This window comes from Acomys minous (assembly GCF_964271855.1).
Source record: "Acomys minous genome assembly, chromosome: 13".
Classification (NCBI taxonomy): Eukaryota; Metazoa; Chordata; class Mammalia; order Rodentia; family Muridae; genus Acomys; species Acomys minous.
In genome coordinates, this window is record NC_140495.1 from 58,529,271 (window position 1) to 58,543,896 (window position 14,626).

The window sequence follows — 14,626 nt, forward strand, 5'->3', positions numbered from 1 at the left end:
AACTAAGTTAGCTGGGACATCTTGCGGCTTTGGATCTTAGAATAGAGTTGGGTAATTTCCCAAGGGATTCTCCATCCCTTGATGCCTTCAAGGAGATCAAATTCTAGTTAAACCTGAAATGACCTCAGCAAGAATACAAGCGGGAAGGACCTCTGGATCCTCTTGTCCTGTCACAAGGTCATGGTGTCTGGAAAGTCCCGAGGACCGAGGTCTATATCCATCATGTTTATGACCCACAATGTTGACTCTGTTAACCACTCTGATGGCATGGGCCACATGCTGCTCAGAGGGATATGTTGGACGTCAAAGTGGAGATCATGCCTGGAACCCAAGTGCTAAGATTAACCCAAGAAGCCTCTGCCTCTTCACTTGAGTGTTATGGCACCTAAATATAAGACCCTGCCTGGCCCCGCCCCCATCTCAAAACAGAAGGGTGACCAGCCAGAGCTGCTATTCTGCTAGTGACTGCAGCATAGCAGAGTCTGGCAGCTGTGCATAGAGGCTGGATGTTGCTCTGCAAAGACCTTTAATAACACTTTACACAAAGGCAAAGAAAGAAAACTTGATAGCAACTTTATTCATAAAGAGACAACCCCTAAACCGACCCCATACGCAATGGCCAGAAAACAGACAAGGAAGTTAAGATAGCTTTGCATGACACAGATACACAAATAACAAAGATCCCTTGCCACCAGCCATGCCCGGCAGGGGGACTGAGTTTCCAGGGATCTTGTGCTGCAGATTGGTGAGGAGATCCACAGTTCTGAGTAGAGACGACAGCCTGATGAGGCCAGTGCACCTCTCCTGCAGAGCCTGCATGAGCCCAGCTCATCCCGAGGGGGCAGCCCATGTCACAGACATTGTGGGGATGCACATATTCATATGTGGGGTATATACTGTCCTTTGGGGCTAGAAGAATACAGTAGGTGTGTGGTAACTGAGACACGGGGAAGGGGTGGCCCCAGAGGACAAAGAGGTGTGTGTGTGTGTGGGGGGGGGGTAGGGAGTAGGCTCCTTGGCGTCTCTAAGCTCTGTGTCTTGAATGCTTGACTTTTTGTTTGACAAAGGAAAAGTGTTTTCCAAAGCCCTCTGGCCCCTCTGAGACACCACAGGGTTCTGAGAAGCACCAGGGTGGAGTGGGGTGGCAGTGGGAGGATTTAACTTCAAGAAAGAAGCCCTAGGGGTCTTGGATCAGAGACCCCCTGGAAAGAAAGGAGAGCAAACCCTGGTTCCTGGCAGGACTGGACACTGGGAAAGGCTCTGGATGGGGAGGGAAGGTCAGAGCCGAGAGCATGGTGCTTGGAGCAACAGGGTAGGTGGGAAGCCAGCCTCAGTCCCTCAGGGTAGTTAAGAGCCTGTAGGGGGAGGTCAGGAGAGGACTAGGGACAGAGCCCCCAAAGGGCCAGGACACCCCTAGAGTCACTGTGCTTTCCAGCAGCAGCTCCTGGGCTGCCCTAACCCCACCCCACCACCAGCAGCCAAGGAGGGCTGATGGGCATCTTGGAGGAGTGTGTGTGTGTGTGTGTGTGTGTGTGTGTGTGTGTGCGCGCATGCTCACACACGCATGTGTAGGTCAGAGGACAACTTCTGGGGGTCCGTTCTTTCCGTGTACCATGTGAGTTCTGGGCATTGAACTCACTTTGTTGGGACTTGTATTTTAGAGTCTCCCATCTAACCAGGAACTTTGGACTGGACAAGACTAGCCGGGCAGTGAGCCCCAGAGACCCTCTTAGCTCCGTTTCCCAGGGCGATGGTTCCCCGTACTCAGGTGGCAGGCTGCCTAAGCTATCCCCGAAGCCTGATTTCTCTTCAGTTGTTGATTCTTCCTTGGGCAGATTCTGGTGGAGGACAGATATCCTGGGCTGAAGTGAAGCCGGGATCATGTCACCAATAAGCTTGATGAAAGGCCCCAGCCAGTGACAAAGGTTCCCTTTGTTGCCAAGTTACTAGTTCCTGGGGGTTCTGTAGGATGACTGGGGTCCCTTGTGACTCTTCACCTTCCTTCATAGGAAACAAGTGGGGAGGGTTCAGTTTGTTCAGGCCCCAGGACACACCCAATGCTCAGCAACACCAGGCCTCTGCCTGTTGTTCAGGTTCAAGCTGGCTAAATAACTGGGTCAGCAGGGAGTGGGTTGTGCACCTTTTAAGGGATAAGTGTTTCCTATCAGTCAATAGCATCAGTGGTGGGGCTGGGAGATGGGAGATGGCTCAGTGGGTAAAGTGTTTGCCTGCAAGGACCTGAGTAAAGGCTGGACACTTCGTATCTGTAACCCCAGCACTTCTAAAAGGAGATGGGAAGTGGAGAGAGGAGAATCCCCCAAGGCTTGTAGGCCAGTTTGCCTGGTGTAGGCAGAAGAAAACCAACAAAGAGATGCTGTCTCAAAGAAGATGGAAAGTGAGGTCTAACACCGAAGGCCATCCATCCCCTGACCACTGCATGCTGCACTGTGGCATGCCTGTACCTTCATTTACACATATACAATATCAATACTATGAGGAGGACCAGGAGACTGTGTGGCCTCTAGTTAAGCCAAACAGGAGAAGAACAAGCAGTGTTTGGTTCTGAAGACATTTATGGGACAAGGATATACTTACTAGCTAACAATCCTGCAGAAGGGGCGGGTATGGGGGGGGAACACGGCAGTCGGGTTGAATGTGGCAGCAGAGTGCCACCTCACAGTTGACATGTGTGCAAGTGTTTAGGGGTGGAGGAGTCTGATGACCATAACCTACTTTCACATAGTTCAGCAAGTATGGGTGTGCATGTGTGTCCGTGTGATAAAATATTACCTCCATTGGACCCGTGGGGCTTGCTGTGACTTCAGTATGATTAGGGTGTCCCCAAAGGCTTCATGTATGGAGTTTAATCCACAGTGGGAAATAGAGTAGGGCTTTCTCTGACCATGGTGTTCAGAGATGGGCCCACATGGGGAGTGATTAGAATTAGAAACCATGAGGGTAGAATCCCATGAATAAATAACGTAGTTTTATCAGAGGACTCATATACGTGTGCTTCTTTTATTTTGTGTGTGCGTGTTGTGTGCACCTGGAAGTGTGTAAGTGTGTGTGTGTGTGTGTGTGTGTGTGTGTGTGTGTGTGTGTGTGTGTGAATAGTCCAAAAGGTAACGCCAGCCGTCATTCCTCAGGTGCCACCCACCTTGTTTTGAGTCAGGGTCTCTCAGGACGGGAACTCACTAGGCTAGGCTGCCTAAGTTCTGTCTCCTCAGCATTGGGTTTCAGGCATTTGGATCCTTAAGCTTGTCAGGCAAGTCCTTAAGCAAGGGAAGCCCCTTTCCAGTCTTTCCTGTCGCTTTAGACAGGGTTACTACTGTGCCGCTAAGAGTTTGCGATCTTCCCGCCTATACCTCCTGAGGGCTGGGATGACAGGGCAGAAATGGGACTGCTTCATGCTTGGCTCACTTGCCTCTGGTCACTTGGTGTGACCTGTCTTCTGCAGCAAGGGATCTGCCAGCAGAGGGGCTACCACAAGCAGCCCCTCTACTGTGAGGCAAACAAACTTTTTCTTTTTTGCTAGGATTACTGATGCCAAAACAAAGAAAAAACAAAACAAAAAACAAACAAAACCAACAACCAAAAAAAAAAAAAGCAACATGGCACTGATAGTTTCCTTAAGAATAGCTCCCCCGTCTCAACATGAACTATTTTCTATTAACTTGTAATTTCTTACAATGAAGGATAAGTTTAGCTTTATCGAGACAGGGTTCTATATACCTGATTTCAGACTTGCTGTCACCACGATGACCTTGAACTGACTTTCCGGCCTCCACTTCCTTAGTGCTTGGAGTCCTGCATGCTAGACACTCTGCCAACTGAACCGCCTGAGCAGAGGAAGTGGTGACAGGTGGCACTGGCATTGCCGTTGGCGACAGTCTCCCTTTCACTGGGTGTTACCTGCCCACAGGCTGTAATAAATGATGACTGTTTCTACCCTTTGATCTATGGATGATTTTTATTTACCCAGCACCTCACTTTGTGCCAGGGCCACCTGCACCCGTGCTGTTACCCTTGCCTAACCGCCTATGATGCACACGGTTGCTGTGCCTGGGAGGACTGTCAGCACCGACCACAACACACAGTGACCTTTTCAGGGTTTATTTCCTCTGCTAATGTCCATTCTCCACCTAGACAAAGACAATTAGAAGACAACCAGTTGCTTTCCCATCATCGTTTCTTTGTTCTGTTCGAATAACCAAAAGATTCCTTCTCAACACTTTTTATTTATTTTTTTTTAATAAGAAGCTATAAATAAATAAAGCTTTAAAGCTCCTGGGTTCAAGTGAGTCACTTCCAGTTCAGACGAGTCAGCGGACAGTTCTGTGGTCCCCCGCTTCCCACTCTAGGAGGGGGTGTCTGCAGGGTTGCAGGGTACCTCGGGACTGAGCTGCTGCCTTTGCATGGCCTCTCAGCCCCAGGGCACATCCCTGGGTAGGCAGAGTCCTTAGAGCTGGAGGATTGGGGGAGCACCCTGTTTGGAGATGCTGAGTATCAAGCTGTGCTCCAAAGCTGGTAGCCTGAGCCTTAGGCAGGGGTGGAGAGCCCAGCGGCTGAGGATGCCTTAGCTTGCCACTGGCCTGAGGTGGGGGGAGTGGGGGGGGGGGAGGACAAGACTATTTTTTAAATGCAGCAAAGATTGAGAAGAGACCCATGCTTCTGTGTGAGCCAGGATGGTGGGGTATAAGGTATAAGTTAAAACACATCTCAGTGTGTATAGGACAGACCTTATGTTTGAGTGTGCACACAAGTTGTGAAGATGTGCCTCACGGAGTTGGGTACTTCCTGACAGAAACCAACATAACCTGTGAAAGACCCCAGGGTTCCCCCAAAGACCCCATGCTCCTCCCAGACGTCTATTCACTAAGCCAATTCCTCTCAGTGACCTTGACCTCCCAACTCATCTTGCTACTCGCCTCCTCAGTGTGATCATCTACCATAAAGGTGCCTGGACTGGGCTGGACAGCGCCCATCAGAACTCATCTCGCCTGTGGAGCCCAAGGTCAAGTGCCCCATACCTGAGTGTAGGCCCTATACCACACACATGTGGAGATCAAGCCATCGCTCTTGGGGGCAGCAGCTCCACCTGCCAACACCTGGAATACTGCTGTGCTACATATGGCCCCACTCTTGTCTTGTGGAGACATCAACCCTTCTTAGCTGAGGGAGACGGATGCAGGGAGTGGGCCCCGTCCTACCTCAGCGTCGGCTCACAACCCTTGGCTGCATGCATATGGACTCTGAAAAAGTCATGACATCTCCACTAAGGGCCCACCAGGGCCACCTAGAGAACATATGGGATAGGGCACTAGGCAAGTGCCTAAAAAACAGATATGCAACATGGCTTCTAGTAGGGTCACTTGGCCAGCCCACGGGGCTGCTGCAAACAGCCTGGTCAGACTTTGTGAAGGGTAGGAAGATGCAGGGAGAGCCAAGGTGGGGGGGGGGGGGTTGTGCATAGGGGGTCCCCAAAAGACACACAGAATGGTTTCTTCCATCATTAGCTGAGAATGGGAAAGTCTCCATCCTGGCTACTCAGTACCACCCACTCAGGTGGGTGTGGCCCTGTACCCAGCCAATGGATGCTTTTATGCAGGGGCCTGAAGAGCTGCTGGTATGGTGGGAACACTGGCACACGAGCCCTTGTATAAAGGTCCTAGTGTTGGGGCTGGGGGCAGTGGATCAGAAAGCAGAGGGTCCATCCCTTTCCCTGCCTGAGCCTGGTTCCCTCAAAGCCAGGACGCACCTGTACATTCCGATCGTGGCCCAGAGAGTGCAGTGGCCAGGTGCCAGACTTGAGTCTTCTCTGTCATAATTGGGGCTGACCCTGACCTGGAAAGCAGCTTTGATGGGCGAGGGGGCGGGGCGGGGCACTCCAGGTCTGAGGACGCCTCAGAGATATACTTGTGTTCTCAAGGAGAAGGGTTCCCCCAGAGGCCAAGGAGCTTCAGCTGAGTTATTAGGAGCTAGTCACATGTTCCTAGAGGGCTGGTCATTGGGGGCCAGTGCGTGCATAGGTGTGGGACTCTCAGCTGCGTAGACATGTCCCCTCGCCGGTCCTTTTCAAATCTTCATCAGTTTTAACTGTGACACTGGGGCCCGGAGAGCAGGGAGGCCATCTGCCCCAGAGGTCCTATCCTGCCCATCAATCAGGGGGCTTGGGCATCGTACTAGCACGCTTCCCTCTAGGCCAAACAGGACCAACTGTTGGCCCCACATCTTTCCCCATTAAATCTTGCCCGTGACTCTCTGCCCCTGCCACCACTACCACTTCTCGATGATATGGCTCATGTAATCCTCCGTGGGCACGCGACCCGGCTCTTCTGTGTCCTCCCGCGGCAGCGCTTCCTTGGAGCGGTGCAGGAGGCGCTCCTCGCGATTGCGCATGCGCTGCTCCCTGCGCTCCAGCTGTCTCTTGTACTGGTAACGCTGCTGGAAGAGGTCCTTGGCATAGTCATAGAGCTGCATGTCCAGATCGTTGAGCTCCTCGATGTGCCGGATAGTGTCCTCATCCACCTCCACGCCACCCGCCCGCGTGCTGTTGTACTGCATGAAGGGCCGGATGAACTTGAGGTTGAACGTCCGCTCAAACAGGTACTGCGTCTTGCGCTGGAACTCAGTGAGGCCGAAAAAGGCCATGCCCCGCAGGTTCTTCTTGGCGCTCTCCAGCAGGAGCTGGGCCCGCTTGCTCTCGGGGATGAAGGACAGGTTGTAGCAGCCCACCAGGCTGAGGTCGGCCAGCATGCGCACCTGCCGGTTGTTGGCCAGGTTGTAGGGGCAATCCATGAACTCCTGCAGCGTGCAGCCTGACCAGTCTGTGCCCTCGTAGCAGGGCGGCAGCTCCTCTGGGGTCGGCGTACGCCCGTCACACATGTGCAAAGAGGTCTTCCACGTGGCTCCGCGCTGGACATGTCGCCACTCACTTAGGTAGCGGGATACTGGGTCTCGCAGCAGGGTGATGTAGTAGAACTTTCTACAATGAGAATGGGGGAAGAGGTCAGGACCGTTAAGAGGGAGAAGGAATAAGAGCTGTGCCCGCAGTGGCGACTGTGGCCCCTCGGGTAGATGGCACCCAGCTGCAGCACAAACTCTCAGCTCTGCCATTCATTTCTGAGTAGAGAAGCCTGGGGTCTGAGGAAGGAGCCTGTCAAGGGCATGCCTTCTAAGCAGGACGGCAGAACGATGTCCTGGTAGTGCCTGGCTTCAGTTCCCTCTTGCCCCAGTCTCCAACTCATGGAGGGTCAACCGGACCATATCCTGCTGGGAGAACCGGGCCGCCAAACTCCTTACACCCAGGTTGGCCTTTGCCACCGTGCATACATGTAGGCGCAGGAAGAATGACCTTAGTGTCTCCTCCTCCGTACAGCACAGACCCAGGCAGGACAATCTCTCCTGGGTACATTCTGATGACTAGTTTGGGGGACATCAGGGCACTGTAGGCACATGGGTAAATACGGGCCCCCCTTCCCTTCCCAGGCAGTGAACAAAAGCACACCCATGGGTTTTCCTGGCTAAGGCCTGGTTAAATTTCTGACTTCCCCATCCCCCACTCTTGTATGGGGCCCACCAGCAGGTGTTCCTGCAGAGGAAGCCCTCAGGGCAGCTCTTGGTCCCTCCAATGTCCTGTCACTGTCCTGGAGCTCCTGAGGGCTGGCAGGCTCAGGCCATACCCTTGAAGGTTCCCAGGATGCAGGGCACCCTGGAGGCACGGGCTGTACAAGCTATAGGAAGCTGTGTGTGTGTGTGTGTGTGTGTGTGTGTGATATGATGCAGTGTGGGGGTGGGGTGGGGGCAGGCACATGACATGGGACCACAGATGTTTCTCCTCGCACTGGTCAGATGGTGCTGCACCCCTCAAAGGGTGGAACTGAATGAGGCCCATCTGGCCTATGCGTGGGACCTATATATTCTGATGACACATTGTATGGTTGCCTCTGCCCTTTGGGGGCATTCTGTGACCTTGGTGTCAGATGCCCATCAGTACAGAACAGATGGTAACATAAAGGTCGGGCTATGGTACCTCTCAACAGGGCTGTCTTCCTCCTGGGTAAGCGCTGTGTAGCTGAGAGCCAGCAACCCCCAGGTCTAAGTTTCCTCACCCCAAGAACCTGCCATGGCTCAGGTTACCCTGACAGGTCCCACCATACCCTCTAGGGCTCAGTAAAGCATCATATTTTCTATCTGCATGGTCACCTGGATTATTGTATATATTGGCCTCGGAGGCCAGGTTTTCCCATAAGTCTGTAACTATATAGAATAATATTTATCAAGTTTCCTGGGGTTAGAGAGATAGGTCAGCAGTTTAAAGAAACATTTGCTGTTTTTTCCAGGACCCACGTTCAGTGCCCAGAACTCATGTTGGGTGGCTCACAACTGTCAGTAATTCCAACGCCAGGAGATCTGAGGTGCTCCCTTGGTTTTCAGTTACACACAGATAAGCATACATACTGATAAACACACATGTACACATAAATAACAAAATAAAACTTAAGAGAAAACCCCCAGGAGCTGTACCTAGTGACAGGCATTTATGTTGAAATCATTCATAATTTCACTGAAATGAGATGGTATATTTGGAAATTCAAGACAGGGCTAGAGCTGGTGTGTGCTCTGAGGGTGGAGGCCCCAGGACACCATCATTTAGGATGGGCTTAGGGCAGCGAGGGTACGGGTCTTCACCGCTGTAAGTCATAGCTCATAGACATGATGCAAGTTCTTATGTGCCTCAAACACTTCAGGAAAAAGAAAAAGAAATAAAAAACTGGGGGGCAAGAGAGGTGACGGAGAGCTGGGCGTGGTGGCGCACGCCTTTAATCCCAGCACTTGGGAGGCAGAGGCAGGCGGATTGCTGTGAGTTCGAGGCCAGCCTAGTCTACAAAGTGAGTCCAGGACAATCAAAGCTACACAGAGAAACCAAAAAAAAAAAAAGAGAGGTGACGGAGGTTAAGAAAACTTGCTGTTCTTGCCCATGTCCTGGCTCACAACCATCTGCAATGCTAGCTGCAGGAACTCTGCTACCCTCTTCTGTAATTAGTGGGAACCCACACATAAATATAATCTTTATTAAAAGAAAAAAAAAAAGAGGGGCTGGAGAGATGACACAGTGGTTACGATCACGTGCTGCTCCATCAGAGAATGTGGCCTCAGTTTCCAGGATCAGGTGGAGCCTTCTTGGGACAGCACCTCCACACTTCAGGGCTGCAGTTGACGGCTCCAAGCTATGTTTCACTTCTTATCTTCCTGAACTTCTGGGAAAGTTGGCCTGTTTCAGCCAGTCTAGGTAATTCCAGCCAGCTGACACTGCCCGGGGCCATGGAGTTGGGGTGGGCGGGCGGGTGAGGGTTGGCAGAGGGCAAAGACACTCCTGTTTTCCCTCGTAGCTCCGCCCACACTGTGCTGGGTGGAACCGTCATTGCAAAGTGTGTTCAGTGCCCATGCCAACCAGAGGGGTGGTGGATCTGGGTCAAGGGGTAGGGGAGCTGAGGGTGCCCATTTCACCTCTTCCAACACCCACACTGCCAGCTTCCTGGTGCCACCTGGGATCTGTTGGGGTGAGTGTTGTTGGTGGGATTGAAGAGGAAAGGGAAGTCGCAAGCTTTAACATTAACACACATGACTAACAAGAGTACTAGGGAATTTTGGGGGGACACAGGGATAAGAACACAGAACAAGGGAGCCCTGCCTCTGAGCTGAGCTGAGCTAAGCCCACCCTGTTGATGTCTGCTTGTGTGAGCCTGCCTGCTCCTCCCTCTTTTCTGGAAGAGGTATACATGAGCAGTGACCACCGACCACGCCCTCGGAGACAGCAAGTCCTGCTAATTGGAAACCTGCAGCTCTCAGCTTCTATAACTCGCTTAGCTCTGGGGAAGAAAAAAAAAATCACCTCCAGGAAAATCATGAAGGATCACCATCGGTGGCCGTTTAGACAAGATTATGACAATGCCTCTCTGTTTAAGCTATGAAGTACTTCTGCTGGAGGCTGGGTCTCTTTAAGCAACAGCTGGAGGCCACAAGTGCAGGCCTAGTTAGCATTTCTGCCCTTTCTCTCCAAGGACAGAATTCCCCACAGGGGAAGGGTGAGCTCCCCCAGCAGGATCTCCCCAAACCTCCACGGAATACTCGGTGTGGACATGAAATGGCAGCACCTGGCCTTCCCGACAGCAGCCATGCTGACACCTGTCCACAGAGGGGTTGTCAAGGGCTCAGGGGGAAACAAAAATATGGAGGTGCCAGCACTGGTCAGTCCCGGGGCAGTGGGCAGCACTGCCTGATAGTACAGGGATGAGAGCACAGGGTTTTGACTTCGGAAGGGCCCGTGGTGAAGACCAGAGCATCTTCCCAGTTTGTAGAAAAACTAGGAGGGGTTGGCAGGTGACTCAGTGAATAAAGCCTCTTGCTGCGCAATCACAAGGATTCAAGTTTGGGTCCGAGGCACCTACGTAAGAAGCCAAGCATGGCAGCACACATCTATAATCCCTGTACTGGGGTTCCAGGAGAGTGGGAGGGAGACAGGTTGACCCTGGAGCTTGCGGGGCAGCTGATCTAGCCGAAATGATGAGCTGGTTCAGCGAGAGGCCCCATCTCAAAATGTAAGCAGCGGTGTGACAGAGGAAGGGATTTTGGTGTCAGACTCTGGCCTCTGTATGCACCCGTACAGCTGAGGACACCTGCAGAGCTGCACACGCCGCTGTGGGGTAGGGGAAGAGGTGAGAGGGTAGAGGCTCAGTCAGGAATGGCCCGGGCATAGAACCGACAGATAATGCAGACCCGAGAGGACTCGCGGCCATGGACGGACAGCTAATTCCAGTCCTGCAACCCGCTGTCAGCTCTGGCATCTCTGGATCTCTCCCTTAAGGCTTTTTAAAGACGGGGTCTTACTTACTGTGCAGCTCGGCTGGCCTGGATCTCACTTATGTTGACCAGGCTGGCCTCCAACTCACAGAGACCTGCCTGCCTACCAAATGCTGGGGTTAATGGTGTGTGCCATCAGACCTGGCCCACTTAATTATCTAATTATGGCTGGCCTAATCTTTTTCTGAGACATTCAGTATTTTAACCTCCCCCCCCCCTCTCTGTGTGTGTGTGTGTGAGTGTGTGTATACACACTGGTTTGGTGGGCACTGTCTTTTGGAGCCTCTTAAGTAAGCTAAACTCACAGGAGGGAGCTGGCAAGGTGGCTCAGTGGGTAAAGACATTTGCTGCCAAGTCTGATGACCGGACTTGGCTGTCCTGGACTCACTTTGTAGACTAGGCTGGCCTTGAACTCACAGCCATCCATCTGCCTCTGCCTCCCAAGTGCTACTACCACGCCCAGCCTTTTTTTTTTTTCTTTTAAAGACTTATTTATTATGTATACAGTGCTCTGCCTGCATGTACAGAAGAGGGCACCAGAGCTCATTATAGATGGCTGTGAGCCACCACGTGGTTGCTGGGAACTCTGGAGGCTCCTGTCTGCACATGATGCACATAAACTCACAGACCGCCACACACATACAAGTAAATAAATAACCCTTAAAAAGAATCTAACTCCAGTTCAGAAGGCCCAAGAAGGACACAGTGGGGAACAGGCAAGCATGAGGTCCCCTTCCCTAGCCTGTTGTGATTACTGCCATCATGCCAGGAGCATGGGGCGTCACAGCGCAGGACAGTGAGTCTTTGTGAGAAGCCAGCGGGCCTGCCCTAGGTCCTTGACAAGGAAGGGAACACTAGGCAGCCTGCCGAAGCTGAGGAGCCCCTGACACAAAGCACCTTGGCTAGCGTCCTGAGCACTGCCTGCCACCAGTTCCCCAATGCCAGCTGCTTCCTACCCGTCAGTGGCCTTGTGCACCTCTGCTCCTGGGTTCCCGCTAGGACTTTAGAAAAATGAAGTGTGACTTTGGCTTCAAGTCCCACTGTGGGACAGAAGCCACGTGGGGCTGGCTACCTTCTCCTTTTCTCTAGTAGCAGAATGGGGCTTATGGACAAGACCACAAGGCTGTGTTGTCGCCCTTTTAAGAGGGCACAGCTGCAGGCTGAGGAAGTGGAAGCCCTGGAGGAGACAACTCAGTGAGTACATTGCAGAGGCCTGCCTCTTACCTCCTTGCTCCTGCCCCTGTGTGCAGGGCCGAGCACCCCTCTTGCAGCCACCCCATCAAATGTGTGTGTGTGTGTGTGTGTGTGTGTGTGTGTGTGTGTGTGTCTCCAAATGCAGCATAGAAAATGCTGGCCCAAGGCCGCCCCTCTGCTAATGCTCAAAGAAAATCAGTGGTTATTTCTGTTGAGTCACTGAGTCTGTTTCCAAAAATACCCGGGTTCAGGTCCAGGCCTCATGACATGCGGGGTCAGGTGCCGTGTGGGCACAGCAGCAGGCAAGACCCTGATCACAGCCTTCCTAAGAGCTCCTCCCCTTGAGCTCCCTCTGCCCTCAGGACGTCTAGAGCAGGGAGTGCCCACAGCAAACAGCCCTTGTGGGACAGCGGGATGGGATCCTGTCTTTGGTGGGGGGTGAGGGCAGCTCAGCCCTAGACGACCCTGTTCGGTGATCCATGCAAAAATGCAGCATCTTAGGTGAGCGACAGAAATGGCTCGGTCCAAAGGGCCAGAGCATACATCCTGGACGCCTCTGCCATGCTGTGAGCTCTTAGGCTCCCCCCATCGCACACCCCCCATCTCACCCTAGAGTCAAAGGGCAGATAGCCGAGGACCAGAATCCTAATAGCTTCTCCTAGAAAAAGATGCTGGGTGCTTAGAGGACGTGGACACGCGTGTTGATCCTCCCAGTGCCCTTGTGTCCCTGGAAAGACAGATGGAGCCAGGAAAAGGCTGCTGTGAATGACCCCCACTCACTGACCCCGCCCTGCCCCCTCCCAACTCTGTCCAAAGTGCAGCTGCCAGGCAGGAGTCTGAGCCATCCCAGGGTGCAGCGCGCCCCTGCTCAGCAGGCCATACAGGTGTCCGAACACTAAGTCCTCAGCCTAAGAGACCGTGGTGTCTAGGGGGTCTCTGACACACGAAGGGCCTCCTCCTGCTGGTTATTTGGAAGGGGGTAGGGGTCGGGGGGGTCCCATGGAGCCCTCAATCTCACTATGGAGGCTGAGAAGGACCTTGAACTTCTGGCCTTCTCTTCTCCCTCCCCCGAGGGCTGGGATCACAGGCAGGTGCCATCACACTTATGACCAGCTGGAAACTGAACCCAGGGCTTGATGCTAGGGAGCACGCCAACAACCGAGATATATCCCTAACTCCACTTAATTCCATTTCTGGGTCACTTCTTGGGCAAAAACCTGGCTGTTATTTTAAACCCCAGGCCCCTAGCAATGGTATACACCTTTTTTTCCCTTTGGCCTTGAAATGGGGACATAGTCCTCCTAGCTGCCCTCTGTACAGTGATGGGGTAACACTAACAATGCCTCTTGGTGGCTGTGCTCAGGGCTGTCAGACTGACACACTGGAATCTGCTCATAGTACTGGAAAGCGCAGGCCTGTCACTGTCACCCCGTCCAATAGCTGAGGCCTGGCCAGAAGAGGCCCTGACCCTTAGGCTTAGCAGTGCTACGCCTCTGCCTCTCCCCTGGGAAGTTCCTATAGTGATGAAATGGTCAGAGACACCCCAGGTAATGTATGGATCCTGGTGGCCCAAGTGTTACTATGTAGCCATACTGTTGGAAGATTTGCTGTAAACTTAGAAACAGGAGAGGTCCCCAGAGGAGGTGGTGTCTGGCCTGGGTCTCTACTCTATAGAGTAAAGTGGTGGCCTCCAGTGGCTACATTCACACCCAGAATTGTGCAAAGACTGCCAATGGGGTGTCCTGAGCCTTACTCCAATGACCAGTCAGCAGAGTAGACTCCTAGCTGGGGTGTGGGTGCTGGTGTCTGTGCCAAGGAGGTCTCCAAACCTCTTGATAAAGTCTTGGGGATCCCTCGCTGCTCCCCAGACTCAGGCAGTCTCTACTGCACCTCCTAAGGCTCCGGAAAATATATGTGTGGATGGACGCGGCAAAATCAGACACGCTGGCAAGAGCCTCACTTCTAGGCTGAAAACAGTCAGGGCAGGGAGGCTCCTTGCCTACAGAAAAACTGGCCCGAATCAAGCAGGAAATGGGCTGGGATGTGCCCTATCTCCACCCCCAGGACAGCCTCGCAACCTCATTCTGAGCACTGTCTCTCTCAGCCAAGTCCCCGGCCATCCTTCCCGCTCAGCTCTGGCCTTACTGCCAAGAGGCAGGCTGCCTGGCCTGGGCCTTCCTCCAGACTTCTACGGCTAAGCCTGCAGCTTGGTGTTTTGAAGGTTCAGCGGTCCATGTCTCAGGCATGCTTTGGGGCCCATGCCCATGCCCACTAACACTGATCCCTACTTTAATCTCCGGGGCCTCCCCTTGAGTATTTCCCATCTGTCCCCAGCCACGCTTGGCTCTAGGTCACGGCCATCTGCCTTGCACACCACAGGTGCTCACCCAGTCTGTGAACTGTGGTCTCCCTTTCTTTTAAAGCCCTGGACACGTCAGTGTCTACACCCTTTCCTTTAACTCCTAGTCCTGACAGGCTGTGACTTTCCTGGACTATAGCCAGGGCATGAGTGGATGATGTGACTGCACCTTCCGTGCCTCCACCCCCTCTTTGGCCATTGGTGGTCTGG

At 53.0% G+C, this 14,626-nt stretch overlaps 1 protein-coding gene across 1 annotated transcript in view; it reads right to left on the minus strand.

Annotated features, from left to right (window-relative positions):
- Window positions 1-556: 556 nt before the first annotated feature.
- The window catches only part of HS6ST1 (heparan sulfate 6-O-sulfotransferase 1), a 43,925-nt gene continuing 29,855 nt past the window's right edge, over window positions 557-14,626 (minus strand). Inside the window, exon 2 of the mRNA XM_084754630.1 lies at window positions 557-6,985. Within this exon, the coding sequence (XP_084610756.1) occupies window positions 6,277-6,985 (709 nt within the window). The 3' untranslated portion in view covers window positions 557-6,276. The remainder of the gene's footprint in view (window positions 6,986-14,626) is intronic.